This window comes from Pygocentrus nattereri, chromosome 6, assembly GCF_015220715.1.
Source record: "Pygocentrus nattereri isolate fPygNat1 chromosome 6, fPygNat1.pri, whole genome shotgun sequence".
Taxonomy (NCBI): Eukaryota; Metazoa; Chordata; class Actinopteri; order Characiformes; family Serrasalmidae; genus Pygocentrus; species Pygocentrus nattereri.
Window position 1 is genome coordinate 38,832,817 of NC_051216.1, and position 21,317 is coordinate 38,854,133.

Below are 21,317 nucleotides of genomic sequence, written 5' to 3' on the forward strand. Positions count from 1 at the left end.
TACAGACTTGTTACAGTGTAAAGAAACACATAAGTGGGTCTATTTGAGATTCCTTGACAGCTCAGTGTGGTTTCAGGACAATGTTTGCATGATGCTAACTGGTAGAATATTCATTTCCATTACTTGTTAACTATATTAGCCTCATAGGTCCAGTGCAAAATGTAAAGAAGAACAAATTCAGGCCCTGGCCCCCTCAGAAATTCGATTGGCCAGCAGGAATGAAGCTGGTACGCAGCTGACTGGTTGTTAAGTTGTCAAACCTGGATGCAGTTGGTTATCATTTGTATCTTCTTTAAGAGGTTGTACTGTATTGGAAATTCCTCTTTTTAAAATACACAACTAGTGGCATGAACACTCATGTGTAAAGCCTACAATAATACTAAGCCCTACAATTTAGCTCACTAACTTAAAATACACTCTTAAAAAGGACTTCAAGGGTTTTTAATGGGTCATTTAGAAAAGGGAACAGTTCTATTTAGAACCATGCTTTCAATATAGAACCATTTCATGCTTAAATGGTTCTTTGCACAGCTTTCAAAAATAGAAGAATGCTTTTCGGTGCTATATAGAACCACATGCAACACATTCGCCATCAATCTGAAGAACCATGTAAAGAACCATGTAAAGAACCATTAAAGCATGAAATGGTTCTGTACAGAACGCATGATTCCAAAGCTACTCCCTTTACTAAAGAACCCTTTAAGAACCATTTTTGTTACATGTGTACAACAGCTCCGCCAGCACAATCTGACTCCCTGTGAAGTGTTCTACTCATGCTATTATATGTGATAACACATTTTATTTTCATAATAAATCTATCATCCTGCTGCGCACCAGTTGCTCGCTTTATGTTATAGCTAACGGTCACTGTTTAAGCACATACTAAAACTAAAAAAATGGACACAATAACTTTTACTCTATTTGTTCTGTAGTCTGTCTGGTCAGACTCTGAAGAAGGTCAACAGGTCAACATGAAATTTCAGACTTGACACTCATCTTAAGCAAGCTTTATGGTCAGCAGCAGAATACAATTCAGTAAAGAAGATGGTCTGTGAGGGCATTTATACAATAGAGCTTATGTCTGGACCCAGGCAGAGAACTGCTCCCTGGTTATTCTGAAATTGGTGGGCTGGTGAGGTTCGTTGTGTGTGTGGAGGCTGTACACTCTAGGCACTATGTGTGGGGTTACATGATCAGTTAATTTTGTGACATGGCTGCTCTGACCTATCAAGCCAAAAGCACCGCTATGGACAAAAAACACTGTTCTTTGCCGCTTGAGTTTGTATCTAAGGTAACAAAGCAGCAAACCCATGAAGCTAGTGCCCACCCCCAAGCAAACCGGCAAGGAAAACAGTGATGTTTGTAAATATGCAGTCAATCCACAATGCGGATGGAACTCTGGTGTGTGAAAGCAAACCAGTAATAATGAGCCCCTCCCCCAAGCGAGCCCAGAGTCCGTCCTGGGTGCGGACACAAGTACTCAGGGGAGAGAAAATGCCCTGAGATGCTTTCTTGACTGACTGGAACAAAACAACGTTCATCTTCAAACACTGAAAACACTGAAAAAGCCGAGCTCAACCTTATATTGTCAGTTTTATGGTTTCATCTGTAACAAAGAAGGGTACAATTTTTTTTTTTTTTGGCTGAAGGATTTGCCAATATTAAAGCATGTTTGATACAATTTTTGGCACTACTTTGCTTTATGTTTTCTTTATTTTGCAGATCTGTTGTATAAAAGTAACAGAACCCTCTAGATTGCTCAATGCAGCCAGGACAAAAGGAAGTGGAAATGTGTCTTAAATACTATTTATTACACATTGTTTTAAATACAGTCGTATGCAAAATCTTGGTCACTCCTGCTGAAACATGTTTTTGTTGACTTTGTAGGTGAAAAAAACATATTCTCTACAGAAAACACAGTTTACGTTACAATTACTGCTTATTTGCTGAATTTTAAATACTGAAAAAAAAGAAAAAAGAAAAAAAATCGGTCTGTGAAAAAGCTATGGTTATAAATATGGTATTTATACATTTTTCCTTTTAATTTATACTATAAATAAAAAAATAATGTGCACTATAATTTGCAAAAAAAATGCCATATTTGAGTTTGTTTTATTTGTTCACTTATTTGTACTTAGAAAATCAGTAAAATGTAATTTGTCCAGGGCTACTAAAACTGTTACAACTATGAAAGATATTTAGACATATAGAAATGCTGTTTATTATAAATGACAAACATGTTGCATTTCATTTTTCTCATTAAATGGCTGGACAGGCCACTATCTGACATGTCTTGGCTGACTGATTAGATCCTGTATAAAGTGAAAACTGTGAAAATTCTGCTGAGCTAGTCTGTTACAACATTTTTAAGGGCATGTACGCATTGTCTGATCACTGTCCCCTTGACTGTGTTGCCAAACGCGCTGGTCCGAAATGTGTCCCTGTCCTGTTTCAGTCAAAGTGGAGAAACCTACAAAACTACTTTACCTTTGAGCGCATTTGGGGCGGTCTTGTGCTTGTAGCTGTTAATCTACAGTGAGCACGAGCCTAGCAGGAGGGGAGCGAGTAGCTGCTGTGTGAAACCGTGTGCATGTGCATGTGTGTATAAAATATGAGCATAACGAGGCGGGTAATGGATGGGGCTGTTAGAGTGATGGATCTCCAGCTGGCTGCATCGCTCCCTGTGCACTCCACCAAAAATAGCAGCCACGGAACAGAGGAAAGGAGGGATGGGGTGGTGAAGGGGTGGGGTGGGGGGTGTAGGCGCGGCAGGTCGCTGTCCGTCTCGGGCCGTCAGATCATTTATCACAAGTCGCTGACACGCCTGAGCTCTACACATACACACACACATACTCAAACTCCTGTGGCGTTCTCTTGCCGCCACGCTCAACTGGCCATGCTGACAGGGAGGTGTGGAGAGAGGCAGCAAGAAGCCCCCTTCAGCGCTAAATGCACAGTTGCAACCCCCCTACCTTCACTAAATGTTTCTCAAGCGAAAAGGTAGGTGCAGGGCTCCTGTGTGTAGCTGTTTATTTCTACCTGTCTTCTGCTGTTTCCTCAGAGGCACACTAATAGCCTGGAGTAGAGCCCCGCCAGACTAGCTTTATGGCTAAAAGAGTTTGAAAGCCACAGCGAGGCCTCCTGTTATTCAGTGGAGAACTGTGACCATAAGAGCTGAGCCTTCTGGCCAGGCTATAAATGTCAAAACACATTTATGATAATGCTAATATATATTACAGCACAGTTTGAATCAGTAAGCCCTTATTATTGTTTTGTTTAATCAAAAGTGGAGTGGAGATGAAAGCAAGACTGATGTGTGACTTATAACAGGGATGTTGATATAATGAATAATAGAAAATGAATGGGAAAGCTCAGAATGCCCAACATGTCGTCTGTTTACAAGGAAAGCCCCACCCTTGTATAAAAAGAACCAATAAACTTGCATGCTAGTTGGAAAAGCTCCCCCTCGTTGTGTAGTTATGCACATGCGAAATAGCCAGAGAAACCTTTCTTGTGTGTTATTTGAGCCAAATGGTTTAAACTGTTTATGCTGTGTTTGTCAAATTGTGGATCCTAAAATATGTTTAAATGTTTTTGAAACATTCATTTGGCTTGTAGTTTCAGTTTTATAGATCTCTTCGCATTTAAGGAGATAGGGGCCTGGTCTAATATGAGTGGAAATACCTGTCTGGGTGTGTTGCAAAGATGTGGATAGATTTTCATATAAGAACTTTGTTTATATTCACTTATATACATGTAACAACAGCCGTGAGAAATGAGGAGGGCACATTAAACGGCAGACGTTTCATAGCCATGTTTTGCGTTGACAAAGATTTACTGAATAAAATTGATTCATACTGCAGGCTTTAAAGCAGCTGGTGCCTACATTTTTTGCATTTTATAGTCCTCTTACGAAGTAAATATTGTTTTATGTACCAAAAATATAATTAATTTTCACAACCCCTATCCTTTAGAATTTAACAGGCTGTTTTTGCAACTGTGCCTTTAAGATTGATATACAGTGGGGTCCAAAAGTCTGAGACCAAATTGAAAATCTGAAATTTTTTATTTAAACCTGGAAATAAACAACACAACTTAAATAAACAAAAAATGTAACACAAGTTATGAGCAGTAAAATTAAGAAATATTTAAAATTCCTTTCTAGATCACTATTTAAATTGAAGCAAATTTGTGAAATTGACCATATTGATGCCTTTGTAGAGAAAAGTCAAATTGTTTTCAGTCTTATTTCTTCTAGTGAAGCTTGTGTTCAGACAACTCTCAGGTGGATTTGATCAGCTAAACTTCATGTTAAAATTTCAAAGATTCTACTTTTCTTTTAGAATGTTATGCTGTATTATATTAAAATTAGAAGAAAGCAAAATACAAGCAATCTCAAAAGCGGTGTCAGACCCTTGGACCCCAAAGCATGTAATGGACTTCTGTTCTTATTGGCTGTCCTGTCTTGTGCTTTGGGGGTTGGGATTGAAACACTCCTTATAACTTCAACATGAGAGGGCCTAAACTGCTGCAGGCTAACTGTGTACATGTAAACATGTTGGTTTTTGTAACATTGCAAAAGCAATTAATTCAAAACAGGCTGTTTTCACTGCTTAGTCTCCATTTATATAGTGTATGGACTGAGGACTGAATGGTACATTTTACAATGTTAATGTTTATATTGAGGGAAAAAATGGTTACACATTTGAAACTGGGGCATATTTAGTTTTGCAATGATATGGGAACTTTAATAAAATGAACAATGAGCAAGATAGGTCAAGGTTCTTCAAATCAAGCACTGGAGGCCCCCCGAGGTTTAGTGTTTTCTCTGCAGTAATGCACCTGATCCAATTAATGAAAGGTTTGAGAATGAGCTGTTGAGAGGAGTCAGGTGTGCTGGATTAGTAGAAACAACAAAATCTCACTGAGCCACAGACATATTAGCAAGACAGAAACAAACCCTCAGTTCCATTTCTTTTTCACCCTCTTCCCATCCTTTCTGCCGAACTTCATATTTGCTACATACAGTTGAGTCCAAAGGCTGAGATCACAGTTAACACATGGGAATGTTTTAGAATGGTCAAAAATTTAAAACAAAGAAAAATGATGCAAAATATTCTGTATTTTGCACCATTTTAGATCACTAAATTTGTGAACCTGACAATGTTGAGGTCACAAAAAGGTCACATTAATTTCAGTTTTATCTCCTCCAGTGAAGCTCACGTTCAGCTGACTCTCAGGTGGAGTTCCTGCAGCTCTAGTGCATGCTTTCATTACAGATTCCACTTCAAATGATTTATTTATTCAAATTAAAAATAAATTATTTATTCAAATTATTTTCCTGATTATATCATTTATATATTTTTTTACAATGACATTAATTAGAATGAATGACTAATTAATTAGATAAATTATTACATAACAGAATAATGCAGAATAGAAACATTTTCACTAGTGGTCACAGTGAAATTTTTATTTCATTTGCAATTACAAATTACATTTGTAATTGTAACATTTGTCCTGAAAGTCTTATGAGAGTGAAAGCACCCCATGGACCTGACTTGTAAGCGACTATCTAACTAACTGACTCACTCACTCACTCTAGATAGTAGGTGGAAAATGTTCACAGAGGACACTATTAACACTCATGTGTGATGCTGTGTCCTGTAGTTACCGCAGTCATCAGAGCTTTTTTTCTTTTAATTATATGAGCTTGTTTTCCTGCATTTGTTTTGGTAGGCTATGTTTAGAATGTTTTTGGGCCATTTACTCCACATTTCTGACAGCAAGCATATCTGCATTCATGCATTGTGTGTTGTTTTACACTGCACACTTTGTCAAAAATTGATCCCTATTACAAATATGTTAAGCATCATTTGATACTGAACAGGCCATAAGAGCCATTTTAGTGGGGAGTGTTTCATATCAGTGTTCATTTAGCCTGCAAAGCTTTGGGTAAAATGTAAACATGGAATCTTTTTAATAAATAAATAATTGATATCTTTGGTGCCCATCCATAAATATCAGCCCCATAAAACTTCCATCGGCCACTGTGGCAGTAAAGGAACTGAAAGTTAAAACTGCAATAAAAATGAATGATTGGAAATTTCAGTTGGGCCCTTTAGCAATAGTAATGTTATATTTAAAAATAATGGCTAATTTACCTTACACATGAAAATAATTGGGATACCACTTTACCCTAGAGTTATGACAAAAAATCTAAACAGACCTAGGGATATGGCACTGCCTCTACAGTTTTGTAGACCCTCAAATCGAGGGTTGGAGTTGGAGCAGAAATGCTCATCAAATCTTTTGGAAAACCGAATGGCCCTCAAGAAAGCCACAGGGATTCCCCTGTCACTAAGCGCAGAGGGGAAGTCTGTGAGTCCCTTTCTCTCTCAGAAATGGAACACAGGGATAGAAGTTGGCCAGCTCCCGGCCAGCCCAGTCCAAAGCATAGCGAGAAAGCAGACCCAGACACTCACTATGATGTAGACGCTCTTGCCAGTTCCTGTGGGCCCCACAAAGATGACGGGCTTCTGGTGTGTGACGAGCAGCTCCATCAGAGCCGTGTAGCGCACTGTGTCCTCAGTGGGCACTATGATCTCATTGAACTGGACGTCCTTGGGGATCGAGGGTGCCTGCTTCAGCTCATCTGTCCACAGCTCCCATCTTCCTGGACCCTGAGTCAGATCACAAAAAGGCAAATCCAAAGATGGTGTGGTCAGTGCAGGACAATTTTTTGTTTTTTACTAAAACCCAGTACCAAAATGTTCCTATTGTAACAGGGCTGCACAATATGGACAAATAACTAGTACTGAGATTACATTGCTACATATTGTAATTGTGACTTGCTTTGGAAATCTATTAAAAATGTACTGGTGAATCATTAATATGACATTATAAGAGACTGGTCTGCATTATTTTGAACAAAAAAAAAACTTAATAATTTGAATCATTAAGAAATTTTTAATTATCAATAATTTAATTATTTTAATAATTTACTCATCAAAACATTCACAGAAAATCTGGAGCTGTGATTGGTCCTGATGCTCATGGCAATACAGTGATTGGTTCGAAGCCTCATTTGCATATCTCAATCCTTTTTGATATCAGTGTTTCAAAAGCCAATATCTCAATAATGATTAAATGAATATATATTGTGCTGGAATCACCAACGTATAACAACGTCATTTATCATGTGGCACTTTACCTCTTTCAGAAACTGTATGATCAAACAACACTGTTTGAATTGGTTGGTTCATTTATTGCTATGAATATTGTTATTTCTTTGGGGCACAAGGCTGTATTATAAAGTGCAACTGGATAAAGGCACAAAAGTTGGCTCTATTCTGACTCTGTACTCCTAATGGTTAAAGGTGTGATTATTGACTTGTACACCAGAACACTATAATATTTGATTAAATATTCCATACATTCTGGCTACTATTAATAAATTCTCCAAGGCAAAAAAAATCTGGACTCTATAGCTGCCCAGGCAATAACTGAGAGAAAAAACAAATGATATGGACCACCCAACTCTTAGTCAATCAGGACAAGGTGAAAAAGTGTCACTCTAGACCTTCTGAAAGTTGTAGAGACGTCACTGACTGTAAATATGAGCCATGGTCTTAGCAGGTTTAGGTTAGTTAGAAATGGAAAACAGTGGTAGCAGCTCTATGCCAGGACTCTGACACTGATACAAGGTAAAATACATGGTAATATCTTTTGTGAGCTTGAGTTATGGAATGTCCAATGGAATGTATTTTGTATTGTTATGGAATATAGTTTAATCTAGAACAGTCAAAATAAGTTAACTTTCACCAGTGTTAACATCCTGCAAGCAATACAAAAGGGCATGAGCATTTTAGCAAGCAGCATTATCGTTGAGGTGAGTTATTTCTTTTTAATATTTATTACCTGAAAGGAACTAACAGTTTTAGTCCTAATTGTCATACTTGGCCACTGGCAATACATAATATAAATGTAATTTACCCAATATAGATGTAAATGCCCTCTAATTAAAGCTGACATGTATTGGTCTGTTTTGAATTCAATATACTAAAGCACACAGCCAAACAATAACTTTGTCACCGTCTAATTACTTATGGACTATACTGATTTTAACTTAAACTGCAATGGAGAATTCTGTCTAACCGCTGTGTCTACTGTATACTGTTTAATAAATAGTTGAATCTATCTTAGACATAGATGCTGATCATGTAATGTCACTGCAATTACAACTCCAATTCCAATGAAGTTGGGACGTTGTGTAAAACATGAATAAAAACAGAATACGATGATTTGCAAAACATTTTGAACCTATATTCAATTGAATACACTACAAAGACAAGATATGTATTGTTCAAATGGATAAACTTTATTGTTTTTTGCAAATATTCACTCATTTTGAATTTGATGCCTGCAACACATTCCAAAGAAGTTAGGACAGGGGCAACAAAAGACTGGGAAAGTTGAGGAATGCTCAAAAACACCTGTTTGGAACATTCCACAGGTGAACAGGTTAAGTGGAAACAGGTGAGTGGCATGGTTGGGTATAAAGGGAGCATCCCTGAAAGGCTCAGTCGTTCACAAGCAAGGATGGGGTGAGGTTCACCACTTTGTGAACAACTGCGTGAGCAAATAGTCCAACAGTTTAAGAACAATGTTTCTCAACGTGCAATCGCAAGGAATTTAGGGATTTCATCATCTACAGTTCATAATATCATCAAAAGATTCAGAGAATCTGGAGAAATCTCTGCAAGTAAGCGGCAAGACAGAAAACCAACATTGAATGCCTGTGACCTTCGATCCCTCAGGGGGCACTGCATTAAAAACCTTGTCCCAACTTCTTTGGAACATGTTGCAGGCATCAAATTCAAAATGAGTGAATATTTGCAAAAAACAATAAAGTTTATCCGTTTGAACATTAAATATCTTGTCTTTGTAGTGTATTCAATTGAATATAGGTTGAAAAAGATTTGCAAATCATCGTATTCTGTTTTTATTTTTTACACAACGTCCCAACTTCTTTGGAATTGGGGTTGTACATCAAATAAAAAAAGAAGTGAAAGTTTGCCACTAGTTTTGGAGTCATCTTAGTAAGAGTATAGTGACTCTGTCCATAACCCTGAAAGCAAAACTAAGCTTCTTTGGGGTCACGCTTTGAAGTAGAGGCTTCTTTTGAAATCCGCATATTAAAACAACGGATAATGCTCTCCAGAAACAGCGATTTGCAGAATTTAATGAGCCATGAAATTGACACATTAGACAAAGTTACGCATGAAGTCTTATTACACAGAATTAAAGCTCCTGACACATAACTAATAATGAGACAAATCACCTCATTCAGCATTGCAAGAATGTGCATTTAAGACCGAAGCGCTGATCATCAGTTGCTCACACCTCATACCTCTGACAAAGAGAAGGTGCTGAGATTACTTCAACCTGATAGTGGTGTTCAGCTTATGCCTCTTGTAAGTGAGGTTTGATGTTAAGTATGAAGGCACAATCAAACCTGTTGCCTACAAATCCTTTTTTATACCAAAATACAATTAAGTGAAGTACTAGCCATGAAAAGACTTTTTCAACATATTTAGACATATATATTTCTTCATTTGTTACCATGTGTTACACTGTGTCACCTAACTGAAATAGACAGAAATGCAGTTTACTTATGTGGAAAAAGTAAGTATACTGCTACATATATCTCTATTTCAAATGTGTCAGATTGAAATCATGTCCACCTGATCAGGTGCTAAAGATTATGCTATCAGAGAATGTCTTGCAGGAGTTTGTCTTATTTAAACCTCAGATATCTGATCTGGTTTGTTCTTTGTTATTGGCTCTTTGTTTTGTTATGTCTAGATCAAAAGAGCTCAAAAGAAGGTTGTGTAGGCCTAAGTGTCTGGGAAGGGGTTTAAGAAGGTTTCCAAAATATCAGAACCGATCTTTCCACTGTCCAGGCCAGCAAATTCAACCCAAGAGCAGACCGTAAGAAGTCTCATCCCAGCATCTAGGTAGCTCTTGCCACTGTTGATGTCAAAGTGCATGCACTTATTGCTAGAAAGATGAGATGGGCACCACAAGGAAGTCTTTGCTGTCTAAAAATAACATCAGGGCAAGAATGAAGCTTGCTAATGAATATCTAGGCAAAGACCATGACTTCTGGAACAAAGTCCTACACCTAGGATTCAAAACACCGGGTTGTTGGGACACAGCAGCAAAAGCTATGTTTGGAAAAATCCTAATACAGTTTGGATCAAAAGAACTTCATACAAGTTGTGCATAGAAATGTAACAGTTTGGGTTGCTTTGCTGCCTCAGGTCCTTCCCAACATGCAATCATAGAATTGACTATGAAATTTTTCATATTAGAGAGTACTTAAGGAGAATATAAGGCCTTCTGTAAAGAAATTGAAGCTGAAGAAGTGGACCTTCCAACAGGATAATGACCTCACACATACAAATAATTCCACCAAAGAATGGCCTAAAAGGAAGAAAAAGCCGAATCCTCATAAGATTTAAAATGGGATGTACATGCAAGAAACCTGGGGCAAATATTTCTCCTAGTAGATGTCAAAAATTGGTAGAGAGTTCTAAGAAATGCCAAAAGGACCAATTCCAGGTACTGAAGTCAGGCATGTACTTACCTATTCAGAAAAAAACAGAAATAAATACACTATTATACTATAAAACTCATATGTCCACAAATTATAAACATTTCAAAGGGTGTACTTATTTCTTCACATGACTGTAACTATAGTTGGACATATAGCATTTGGATCTTGCATGATTTAAAGTCCACCAATTTTGCTGAATTTCTATACAATCGGTCATGGTCATGGTGATGAAAAAAGTCATTCAGAGGGGTTTGATCTAAAGTGGCCCAAAAGGGCTGATCAGCTGTTTTAAAGAAAGTAATGAAAAGTAAGTGGAACTGGGAAAAAATGCTCAAACACATCATCAAATACCCCTTTCTCAAAAGACATACCTCTTTTCCCTCTCTGACTGACCTCTTTGATGAAGCGGTACTGGTACATAGTGCCCTCAGTGGGTAAAGGCACAGTCAGCTGCTTGGTCGGCGGCTCTACGTGCTCCAGGATCCCATGGCGCTCCCGTGTCTCCTCACTCAGTGCACCGGTCAGCACCTCCCTCAGCAGCCCATCAAACTTCAGCCGACCAGCCTCCACACAGCTGGCTCCCACAGACCACACCAGAGAAAAGACAAAAATACCCTGAAAGAAAGAAAGAAAGAAAGAAAGAAAGAAAGAAAGAAAGAAAGAAAGAAAGAAAGAAAGAAAGAAAGAAAGTTGTTAGCTTTGTGGCTCCAGCACAAAACAAAAGAAGAAACTTTAGACATCAAACATGTCTCGGCTGACTGAGTATTGATTTGTGGTGATGTAAAAAATGTGTATTTTTCAAGTATAGACCAGATACAGACCAAATCAGAATGTTTGTAAACAAAAAGGTTGGCCAAACTTCCAAGTGGATAACTTGCATGCAGTCAGCACAGAAGCAGCTTCATTCATGGCACAATTTACAATAAAAACAAACATCACAGACAAAACAATGGCAATCACAATAAAATCTTGCATTTAATGCTGCAATACCAAATGTACCCAAATATGTAATGGATATTACTTAGGGCCGGACAATATGCCAATATTTATCACAATCACAATAAACTGCTTCACAATATCCTTCAGTGAGTACATCTTGGACATCACCAGTACTTAAACCTGACTGCATATTTCATTACAAAGACAACATATGTAGTGCTGTTCTCTGATCAATACAGCTGTGATGATCTACAACAGTCGCCCTCAGTTCATGCCTGCAACCAAATCACAGCCGTGATGTTATTTGCGATAACACATGACCTCGAGCGTTCTACTGCTTTTATACAACAGGTGAATAAATAAAGCAAGAAATGAACAAACTGGGCAGTAAATGTGGAATTTAATGTTTTAATGTTCAGTTTCTCCCGCCAAATTATAGTTCCTTAACAAGCAGCTTGTTGCTACATCAGAGTAACGAGCTCCGCCCACTCGCTGCACAGCCAGCAGTTCCTTCTCCAGCTCCTTACTCTAAATTCACTAAAATCACCACAGAGCAGCTTTTTGTTTTTTATTGCAGCAGTTTTATGGCTCAGTCTGATTTGGTCAGACTCTGAAGATCAGACTACACATTTCCCGAATGGTACTCGGTTCATGTCTGGCTAATTGCAGGTTGTTTAGATGTTCTTCTGTCACAGCTTCCAACTGAAAAGCTGCTTAGTGGTAATGGCAGTTTCAGAATTTAGCGTAGTCTCACCTTCAGAGTCTAACCAATTCGGCTGTGGGTCAAATGTGATCTTAAAAGCATCCATTTTGTGTTTATGCGCAATATATGAAGTAGAAACCTTCAAATGGCTTGAGTGTCTCAACAGCTGTCAAACTCGTTATTTAGCAACAGCGTCATATAGTGTTTGTGGAAAAAAATGATATGTGTTATGGTGAATAAAATGTTATGAAAATGTTATGGTGGAAATAACATCACAGTTAAAACGCCTATCAACCAATAAGCCTGAGTGGCTGGAACTAACTGTTGTATATTTTCTATTGTTAAAATGATTACTTTGTAAAATGTTCATCACATAAGCTAATGCTATAAACATTTATGCTGGTACTCATGGAATGAGTATTCCTGATCATATGTTCAATGATCAATTAAGCTTTGTTTGATTCTACACATGGCCCAGTGTAAATGAGAGAGTTTGTGTATATGTGTGTGTGTGTGTGTGTGTGTGTGTGTGTGTGTGTGTGTGTAATAAGGCAAGCTAACTGGGCAAGTTAGCCAAGATAGACACGTTATAGTGACTAAACATACCGTTTGTTTATTATGGTTATTATAAATGGTTCCAGCTTGCAGGTAGAAAATGAGCTGAAACTGTAAGTGCAGTTGGTTCATGTTTGGGTCAGTTGTTGTTTTTGAATGTGCACCCTATTAAAGTGAACCCTTCATGCTGGTGCATGTTCATGACTGGAAACTTTGTAAAATGTTCGTCACATAAACTAATGCTATAAACATTTATGCTGGTAGTCATGGAATGAGTACTCCTGATCATATGTTCACAATTTACAGAGAAAAAATTAAGCTGAATTAAGCTGAATTATGAATGCCTCCCTTATTTTTCCAAAATCCTGGTTACATAACTCAGGATTAGGACAGAATCCCTTACATATAACAATCATTTCAAACGTGTCAAATTGAAATTAGAACATCAGGGCAAGAAAAAAGTTTAGCACTGAATACCTACACAAACATCACAACTTCGGAAACAACGTGCAATGTGCTAGAGACCAAAAAGACCATTAAAGTTTTAATCATGGCCATTATAAATGAGTCCCGCTGACTCTTGAGCAGGTAGAAAATGAACTGGAACTGTAAGTTTAGCTGATTCGTGTTTGGTCAGTTATTGATTTTGGATGTGATCTGAGTAGTCGGGAAAACACCCTTATAAAGCGAACATTTATTTAGCTTTGTGACTCGAAAGATCATCTTAAAAAGCTTTCTTTTCTTCCAAAATCTTAGTCTCAAGTCTCTGAAAATTAGTACATAATGCTGTCATTAAAATTCAGCAATAGCTGCATAATCCACCTGGAAGTGACATCCTTACTGTGTAGTGTACTGCTGATTTGTCCTATTCCTTCAACAGTTCATTATCAAGTTTAATGCAGGTAGGAAAAGCTGAAGTGTGTATTGCTAGGGCCCTATATTATAGCATTAAAGATGATTGGGTAACACTTTATTTGAAGGCTACCTACATAAGGGCTTTATGACGCATTCATAAGCACTGAATAATGTGTTTATGAAGCACTACTTGAACATTTATTAAGTGCTTATGTCGGTTCTCGCAACCTGCCATAAGATGTTTTATGAAATAAATGACATTGTACTGACATAATAAGAATAAACGTTGAACATATTTACAGCACTAAACATATTTAAAACACCATACATAACTATTTATGTCAGCATTCTTAAGACGACATTGTACTAATATCAGTTTAAATATGCCTGGAAACCACCCACTCTTCACTCCATGGCATGGATAAGATGATTGATACAATTATGTATAGTGTTTAAATATGTTTAGTGCTGTAAATATGTTCAACGTTTATTCTTATTATGTCAGTACAATGTCATTTATTTCATAAAACGTCTTATGTCAGGTTGCGAGAACCGACATAAGCACTTAATAAATGTTCAAGTAGTGCTTCATAAACACATTACTCAGTGCTTATGAATGCGCCATAAATCCCTTATGTAGGTAGCCTTCAAATAAAGTGTTACCGATTATTGTAACACAGATGAGTACCACTTTAAACACCTTCTTTAGTTTACATGAATCTTAAACAAAAAAGTTTGGCACTTTCAACAAAAAAAGTTTCTACTTACCCCAGTAGTCAATCAGCCAAGATTTTTGGTGCCCAACTTTCACTTTCCTTATTTTAGAATTGGAGCTACAAGGCGAACTATGCTTACCATCAAAATAATTCAGTTCACTTCAGTTCAATTCAGCTTTAGTGGGGTATAGCATATCAAAACATTCAAAATGAAGAAGTGCCATTTGCCAATTTGTCACTGATTGCTCTTAACAGGCCATCTTTCATAAGTTAACACCTTATATTCTCAGTCAAAAGGCCTGTCCTCCTAAAGTAGATGGTGGAATGAAACACACCAGACTCTCCAATGTTAGGAAGAAGTTTGACTTGTGAGACTAGGGCTTGTTTTGCTTAGCCAGTTTTATCATGATTTGCCAGGTTATTAGTTTCCTCGTCTTTTAACATTAAAATGATACAAACACCCAAATTTAGGCTAAATAACACCTCACAGCTGATTTAATGCAGCCAGAATGAAACGATTGATGAAAAATACTAACTATTAGTCCTCCTAAGTAGTGGAATAATCACATATACTGTATGTAACTTTAATTCTTTTTTAATTGTTTTGTATAAACATCACGGAAATTACATTTCATGCAACTCACAATCCACAACTAGTTGCACTACAGTTTGCAGCCCTACGTGCATTCACTTCACACTTATCTTGCTCACCAAGGAAAAACTAAGGTCATATTTTTGATCAACTCGATACAGACCAACTAAAAATGCTTCTATGCAAAGCAATATTTTATTGCATTTTCATTAAATAACCACAGTCCAACGCTGACCTTTTCTCCGCAGCTAACTCAATCAATTATTCATAAGAACTTTCTAAACCTGATTGCACCAAGATCACATTTCTAAAGTATATAAAACACAATCAATAAAAACACTATGGGCATCGATTCGGGACAAAATGGCTTCAGCTCCTGGAGTGTAAACAAATAAGGTTCTTTTTGTCTTTTTAGCTGTCTGCTTCTCACTGTAATGGCTCAATACGAGGCAATGGATGAACTAATCAATGAAGTCACACGTCAGGGGCTACATGTCGGGGGGGTTTCGTACTGATATGATTCCCAGGTCTTGCGGGGCTAGGTGGAAAAAGATTATCACACCTGCAGACATAGGAGAAGCAGACAGTATTGAACCGGCTGCAGAGGGGAAAAACAACTTCATAAAAGTGGCAAAAGTTAGCCTGGGGGCTAAATTGCTACAATGATAACTGAGGACAGTGTGAAAGCTGGAGGTCGGCCCATATTTATCAACTATCTAAGCGGACCTAGAATTGATCTTAACCTTTTCAATACAGTGTTATAAATCTTTGAATTTATTTCTTTAAGATTGTTTTTTGATTGTTTTTCTGACCAGGTTTAATATAAAGTTTGTTGCTATGGAGACAAGCAGGCACTGTTCTGAATTTTCAGCTGAGCTACTAAAGAAACACATACTTTGTGTAATATTCCTTAGAATTGCCCTGTATTGTGCCTCACTCATGTTGCAGTCTGGGCTGTAAAGCTCCATATAACTTCAGCATGAATGGGCAGGGCTCAACCACTGTAGACAGAATAAGTCTATATATGTAAATCACAAAAATAATCAAGTTTGAGTGATTTTTTATTGTTCCAGTTCATCATTTTTCCATATATGGACTGTATGGACCGGAGAGGGAATAGTACATTCAATTACATTTAAATCTGTATATTTATAAAAATAATTCATGGTAGTTATGGAATAATACATATTAATATTAACAAATTAATTGTCAGCTTGGAGTTGAAGAGGTTAACAATGTCTTAATGTCAAATGACTCCCCACTCTCTGTCTAGTGCACTGCGAGCTATGACATGTTGGCTTCTACATCAAAACAGTACATCCGTTAGGGAACTGTGTAATGGCTGAATCCCAAATGGTTCGATGTTACGCATATTGTGTTGTGGATAGGGATGTTATTTTAGGATCTATGTAGTGCACCATGTAGGGTGTAGGGTATTTGAGATTCTGCCAATGTTTATATCAAGCTCTCAAAAAAGTCAGGGGAAATTCTGTCTTTCATAATATGGGGCATTTAATTTCCCAGTAGAAATCCTTTGACAGCACATGAAAAGGATTAAGGACACTTATTTTTAAGTTTCCCTCAAGGATTTTCTTACATAAAAACTGGCCACAGCCCTGATCTAAAATCTCCTTAAAGTTTCTATAACAAATCCTAAATCAGCAAATGTGTAAAATTGTTATTGTAATTCAGTAACTGCTCGTTTTAGTTTGAACATTATGATTTCTTTCTGTATCATGTCTGGCAAGCGAGCTAAAACTGGACTGGAGATAACTCAGCATCAACAAGACGGCAGCACTTCAGCACCGCAGACAGCGACATCTGCTCTTCAGCACCTGAGCGCCACACCACGCTGGAACATCAACAAACAAAAGAGCGACAAAACAGTGCCCGCCCACACTCTCAGACTGATGACTTGCACCTGCAGCCCATTAGGACTCACGGCTGGAGCTGGATGAAATTAGCCAATAATAAAAGACAGTGACATGGGAGTACTGCAGAAACAAAAAAAAAAGTCTCTCTCAGAGACTCATATTTCCACCCTAATCTGAATATCAAATATAATAATCTGAATATAAAATAAATCGACCCGACAAAACGCCTGTTTTTAATGCAAACCTGACCTAACAAAACATGACCTAACAAAAATATGCCTAAACCACCAAAAAAAGCCACTGGCAGCAGCCAAATTGCCTTAGCGAGAATGTTAAGTTGCTAACAACTACAACAGCCATCAAAAAATTACTAAATAAAATAAATTTTACTAAATAAAAAAAATAATAATTATCATACACACACATCTTGTAAGCCGCTTATCCTTCTGGTTCGTGGGGGGGAGCTGGGGGCTATCCCAGCAGTCACTGGGTAGAAGGCAGGATATACATGTCACCAGTCCATGGCAGGGCAGCTTAATTATCAGCTATCCAAAATTAACTTTATTTATCAATCACTGCCTACATACAATATCATAGCTTTTATTTTGGAGAAAAACTTTAGCTTATATATTGTGTTGTTTTGCTGGGCTTGTGGACCTCACTGCCAAAAATGAGTGACTGAGTAAGGAGGAATAAGTAGTGAAGAATGCAGCTCATAATGCGTCAAAGGAGGACAGGATACATTAATGTGAATCTATTTCACTGCAGTGACAAAAGAAAGTAAAAAAGCCAACAACCCACGTTCACTAGCAGTGATGTCTATGGCAAAGTGTCAAAATCTAACACATTACTCGTTAATGGTAATAAAATTGAGAAAAAAAGCACTGTTTGTTTTTCTTAGCTGTCCTTCAACTGGTAGTGTGGATGCGTTCAAACAGTCTGAGAAGCAGCAGATCAACAATGAAAATATCAGCCATGTGGAACAATTTAATGTTTTCTAAATTGGACAAGGAATCTATCATTTCTAACGTTCAAGTATTAGGAGCAAAATGTCCTTATCAAAAAAAAACATAACACATATCTAGTTTCTTTCCAGGTCTCCTATTTCATCACATTAGGCCTCCATAAAGCCTGTCAAAAGGACTTAAAAACTAGTTTTTAATATTATTCTAACTGGTCCGGGAACTAACTGGTCCAAATTTCAGGTTAAAACACAATAACGAAAACATTAAAACATTGGTTCTGCTCAGAGTAAACTGATGTAGTAAGCAGACAATAATACATTTCATTAATGACTTTATGCTATTTTGCTGGCTTTGACAACAAAACTGAGAGTAACCAATCACTTTTATTATAACAATAGAGACTGAACTTGTTACAATAACAAGCATGTAAAATGTACCCATTTCTAGCATCAGGATAACATGTTAAATGAACCTTTAACTTGATTATAGATTTATTTATGAACAGTGTGGCAGTTCTGGTGAGTAAGCAAACAATGATCCTACCTTTTCTCCCTAGCTTGTCACTAAATATTTTATATTTTATATTTTATATATTAAACACTGTTAATTGATAAATTAGGTTGCCTACAAAGCCAACTAATGTGTTTATCACAGAAAACAACTAACATTAATAAAGTTCCGGTACTTGCTATGTTTAGATGATGTATATAACCGCATGTAATCCGGTTAATCGTTAAATTCTTTAAACGATAATACAACAGATGTTTCTTTGTGTTCATAACACTACAGTCTGAAATCCCAAAGTTGCAAGTTTATTTTATTTGTCATAAGGACTCTTAAGTAACTACACATAACATATGTTAGAGAAAATCATAATTTTTGCTCATGTTATGTATTTCTAAAGAAAGAATATTGACCAACATATCAGACATATCGGATTTTTAAATCCTCAAATATCAAAATCGGTATCAGTCTTAAAACTCCTATATCGGTTGGGCTCTATGGGAAATATTTTAGGTTATGTAAGATTTTGTACGTTTCTACAGTTAAAGTTTACTTGAGTTGACATTTAAGAGTTGACAGTCAAGACTTTCGTATGCAAAAGTTTGCGCAACAGTGAAAAGCACACATCCTCTACAGAGAACAACCTTTAACATTCAACTCTACTGCATCTTTCTGGGACAGGCAGAGATTTTAATGTTCCACAATACTTCTGAAATTCATGTTGAATTGTCGCTAACACGAAGAGCCTTAAAACGCACACTTTGATGCATTATTCAGAGAAGTGCGCATTTAGTCCGCTCTTGTGCACTGTGCTTCTACACATTTGAGAAATGGGACATACACTTGTGCAAACGTTGGGGCTCCCCATGTCAAATTCCATGTTTTTGCTGCTTATTATTAAGTAAAAATAAGTTAATAGTTAATAAGCTAAGTAACAATTACTATAACAATAACAATTACTGTTTATTTGCTCAATTTATTGTTTTGGTGAAAAAAATCATAAAAAAAAAAAAGTTAAACTTATTTTACTTGGAGTTGAAGAGGTTAACAATGTCTTGATTTCATGATGATTTCATGGCAATATTTTTTCCAATATGTTAAATTTAGCAAATAAAGGAAAAAAACATGCACTAAAATTTGCAGAAAAATGTCAGATTTAAATGTGTCCCTGTAGAGGATCTGTTATTTTCACTTAGAAAGTCAAGAAAACATATCATTTGATCAGCAGCACCCAAACTTTTGCATGTGATTGTATCTGACATCGTATCAGTCAGTAACACACTTTCTGACTATAAATGTTGTTTAAGCTTTACTGGAGCTAATTATAGCAAGTAGCTTATTATTTAAATCATTTTAATAATTTATTTTAACCTAAATACAATTTTAAAATCTATGTAGGTGACAAACCTCACCATCATGAAGCACTACGTCGTAAATGCTGTAAATGTGAATCTGAAGTTTGTGCACTCTCTTACCTCCAGCCAAGAGCAGATGTCTCTCTCGTTCATGCCCTTCATCTGGCCCTCCTCCCTGAACTCATCCATCATACAGTCCATTAGGTTCATCAGAGAATTTACCAGGTTGGTGTCTGATGTTGGAGACAACTCCTGAAATTCATCAGAAAACGAGTGATAAGAGGTTAGACTTATTTATTTACATATTTACGTATTTGGTTGTTTGAGCCATCATATTCTAAGAGTGCTTAACTCAAAATGTGAAGGCTGTAAATATTTATTTTATTAGCACCTTGACAAGCTGGCAGGCTTAAAGTTTTATTACACTTCTATAACCCAAAAACAGCTACATTAGCTTGCATTGAAGTCCCTGTAATTACTGAATAACAAGCTTTTGTATGAAATAACCCTGAAATGATAAGGGCTTAATAATCCTTTCAAGTGCATGCATATTATTCAACTATTGCAGGGCTCATATGACAGAAAAATACATTTTCTTTGATTTCACAAAATGAGACTGATTTGCATGGCTCCCTGTACTGGCATACTCAAAAATTTTGATTTACGATGACTGGAAACAATAAAACGTGAATTAAACAAACATCTTTTTTGGGATCTTGTGATTGTGTGGTGTAAAATAACATATTTCAGCATTATAATACTGCAGTCAACAGTATTAAACAAAAGCACAGTGCAAAATATCTTCTTCAATGGAACATGGAATACTTGCTTATACTAATTGTTTATACCAATACGCTTGTAAAATATATACACTTTTATAATGGATGTGCACAAATTATCAGTATGTTTATTACTGGTATTATAGATGATACTGATACAAGTTTTGGTTAGTTAAACACAAATCAGAAATTTTTCCAGGTTGTTAAACTCATATGCTCAAATTTACACACATTTCTACCAGACGTGGTAGAAGTTTGATCGTACAAATATGCCAAAGATGAAACTAATGAACTTTTTTCAGATCTGACTGTACTCAACTTCAATCTATGAGGGCCATTATATCCAAAATTGGTACAAATGAATATGCAGAATCTTGGAACGAAACTCTTCATAAATATTTCATAACTAGTATCGCACATGCCAAAAGCTTTAATAAAGAAGTGAATAGTATGAAAGGGGATAAAATTAATGAAGTAAAACCTTCTCTGCTGCTTCTAGAGATATTGCATTTAGCCAAGCACATTGCCCTAATGAACTGAAAAACTGAATGCAGAGAATGCAGAGAATGCAACTTGAAAAATGCATAATTATGCTGCTATGGATGGAATATATGTATGTGTGCACAAAAGAAGCCTCATAATTGCAGCGCTTTGTGATTACAGGAACAAAACACATGCAAAGACAGGGCTGAGTAGATAGGCTGCAGAATATATAGCCATTTTTTTATTTCCTGACTATATGTGTGTTTCATCATTTTATTTAGTTAATTACAGCAGGTGGGGGACTGTTACTTTTATTTGTACGCAACAGGCACACTAGATTGTCTCACATGTAAAGAAATGTTCCAGTCTGAGTCCT

The 21,317-nt window shown here is 36.7% G+C and overlaps 1 protein-coding gene across 1 annotated transcript in view; it reads right to left on the reverse strand.

Moving 5' to 3' along the window:
* dnah7 (dynein, axonemal, heavy chain 7) overlaps nucleotides 1–21,317 on the reverse strand; it is a 181,672-nt gene that overhangs the window by 83,804 nt on the left and 76,551 nt on the right. The window contains exons 34-36 of the mRNA XM_037539674.1: nucleotides 19,800–19,931; nucleotides 11,015–11,236; nucleotides 6,486–6,683 (exon numbers count right to left, since the gene is read on the reverse strand). Of these exons, the coding sequence (XP_037395571.1) occupies nucleotides 6,486–6,683; nucleotides 11,015–11,236; nucleotides 19,800–19,931 (552 nt within the window). The remainder of the gene's footprint in view (nucleotides 1–6,485; nucleotides 6,684–11,014; nucleotides 11,237–19,799; nucleotides 19,932–21,317) is intronic.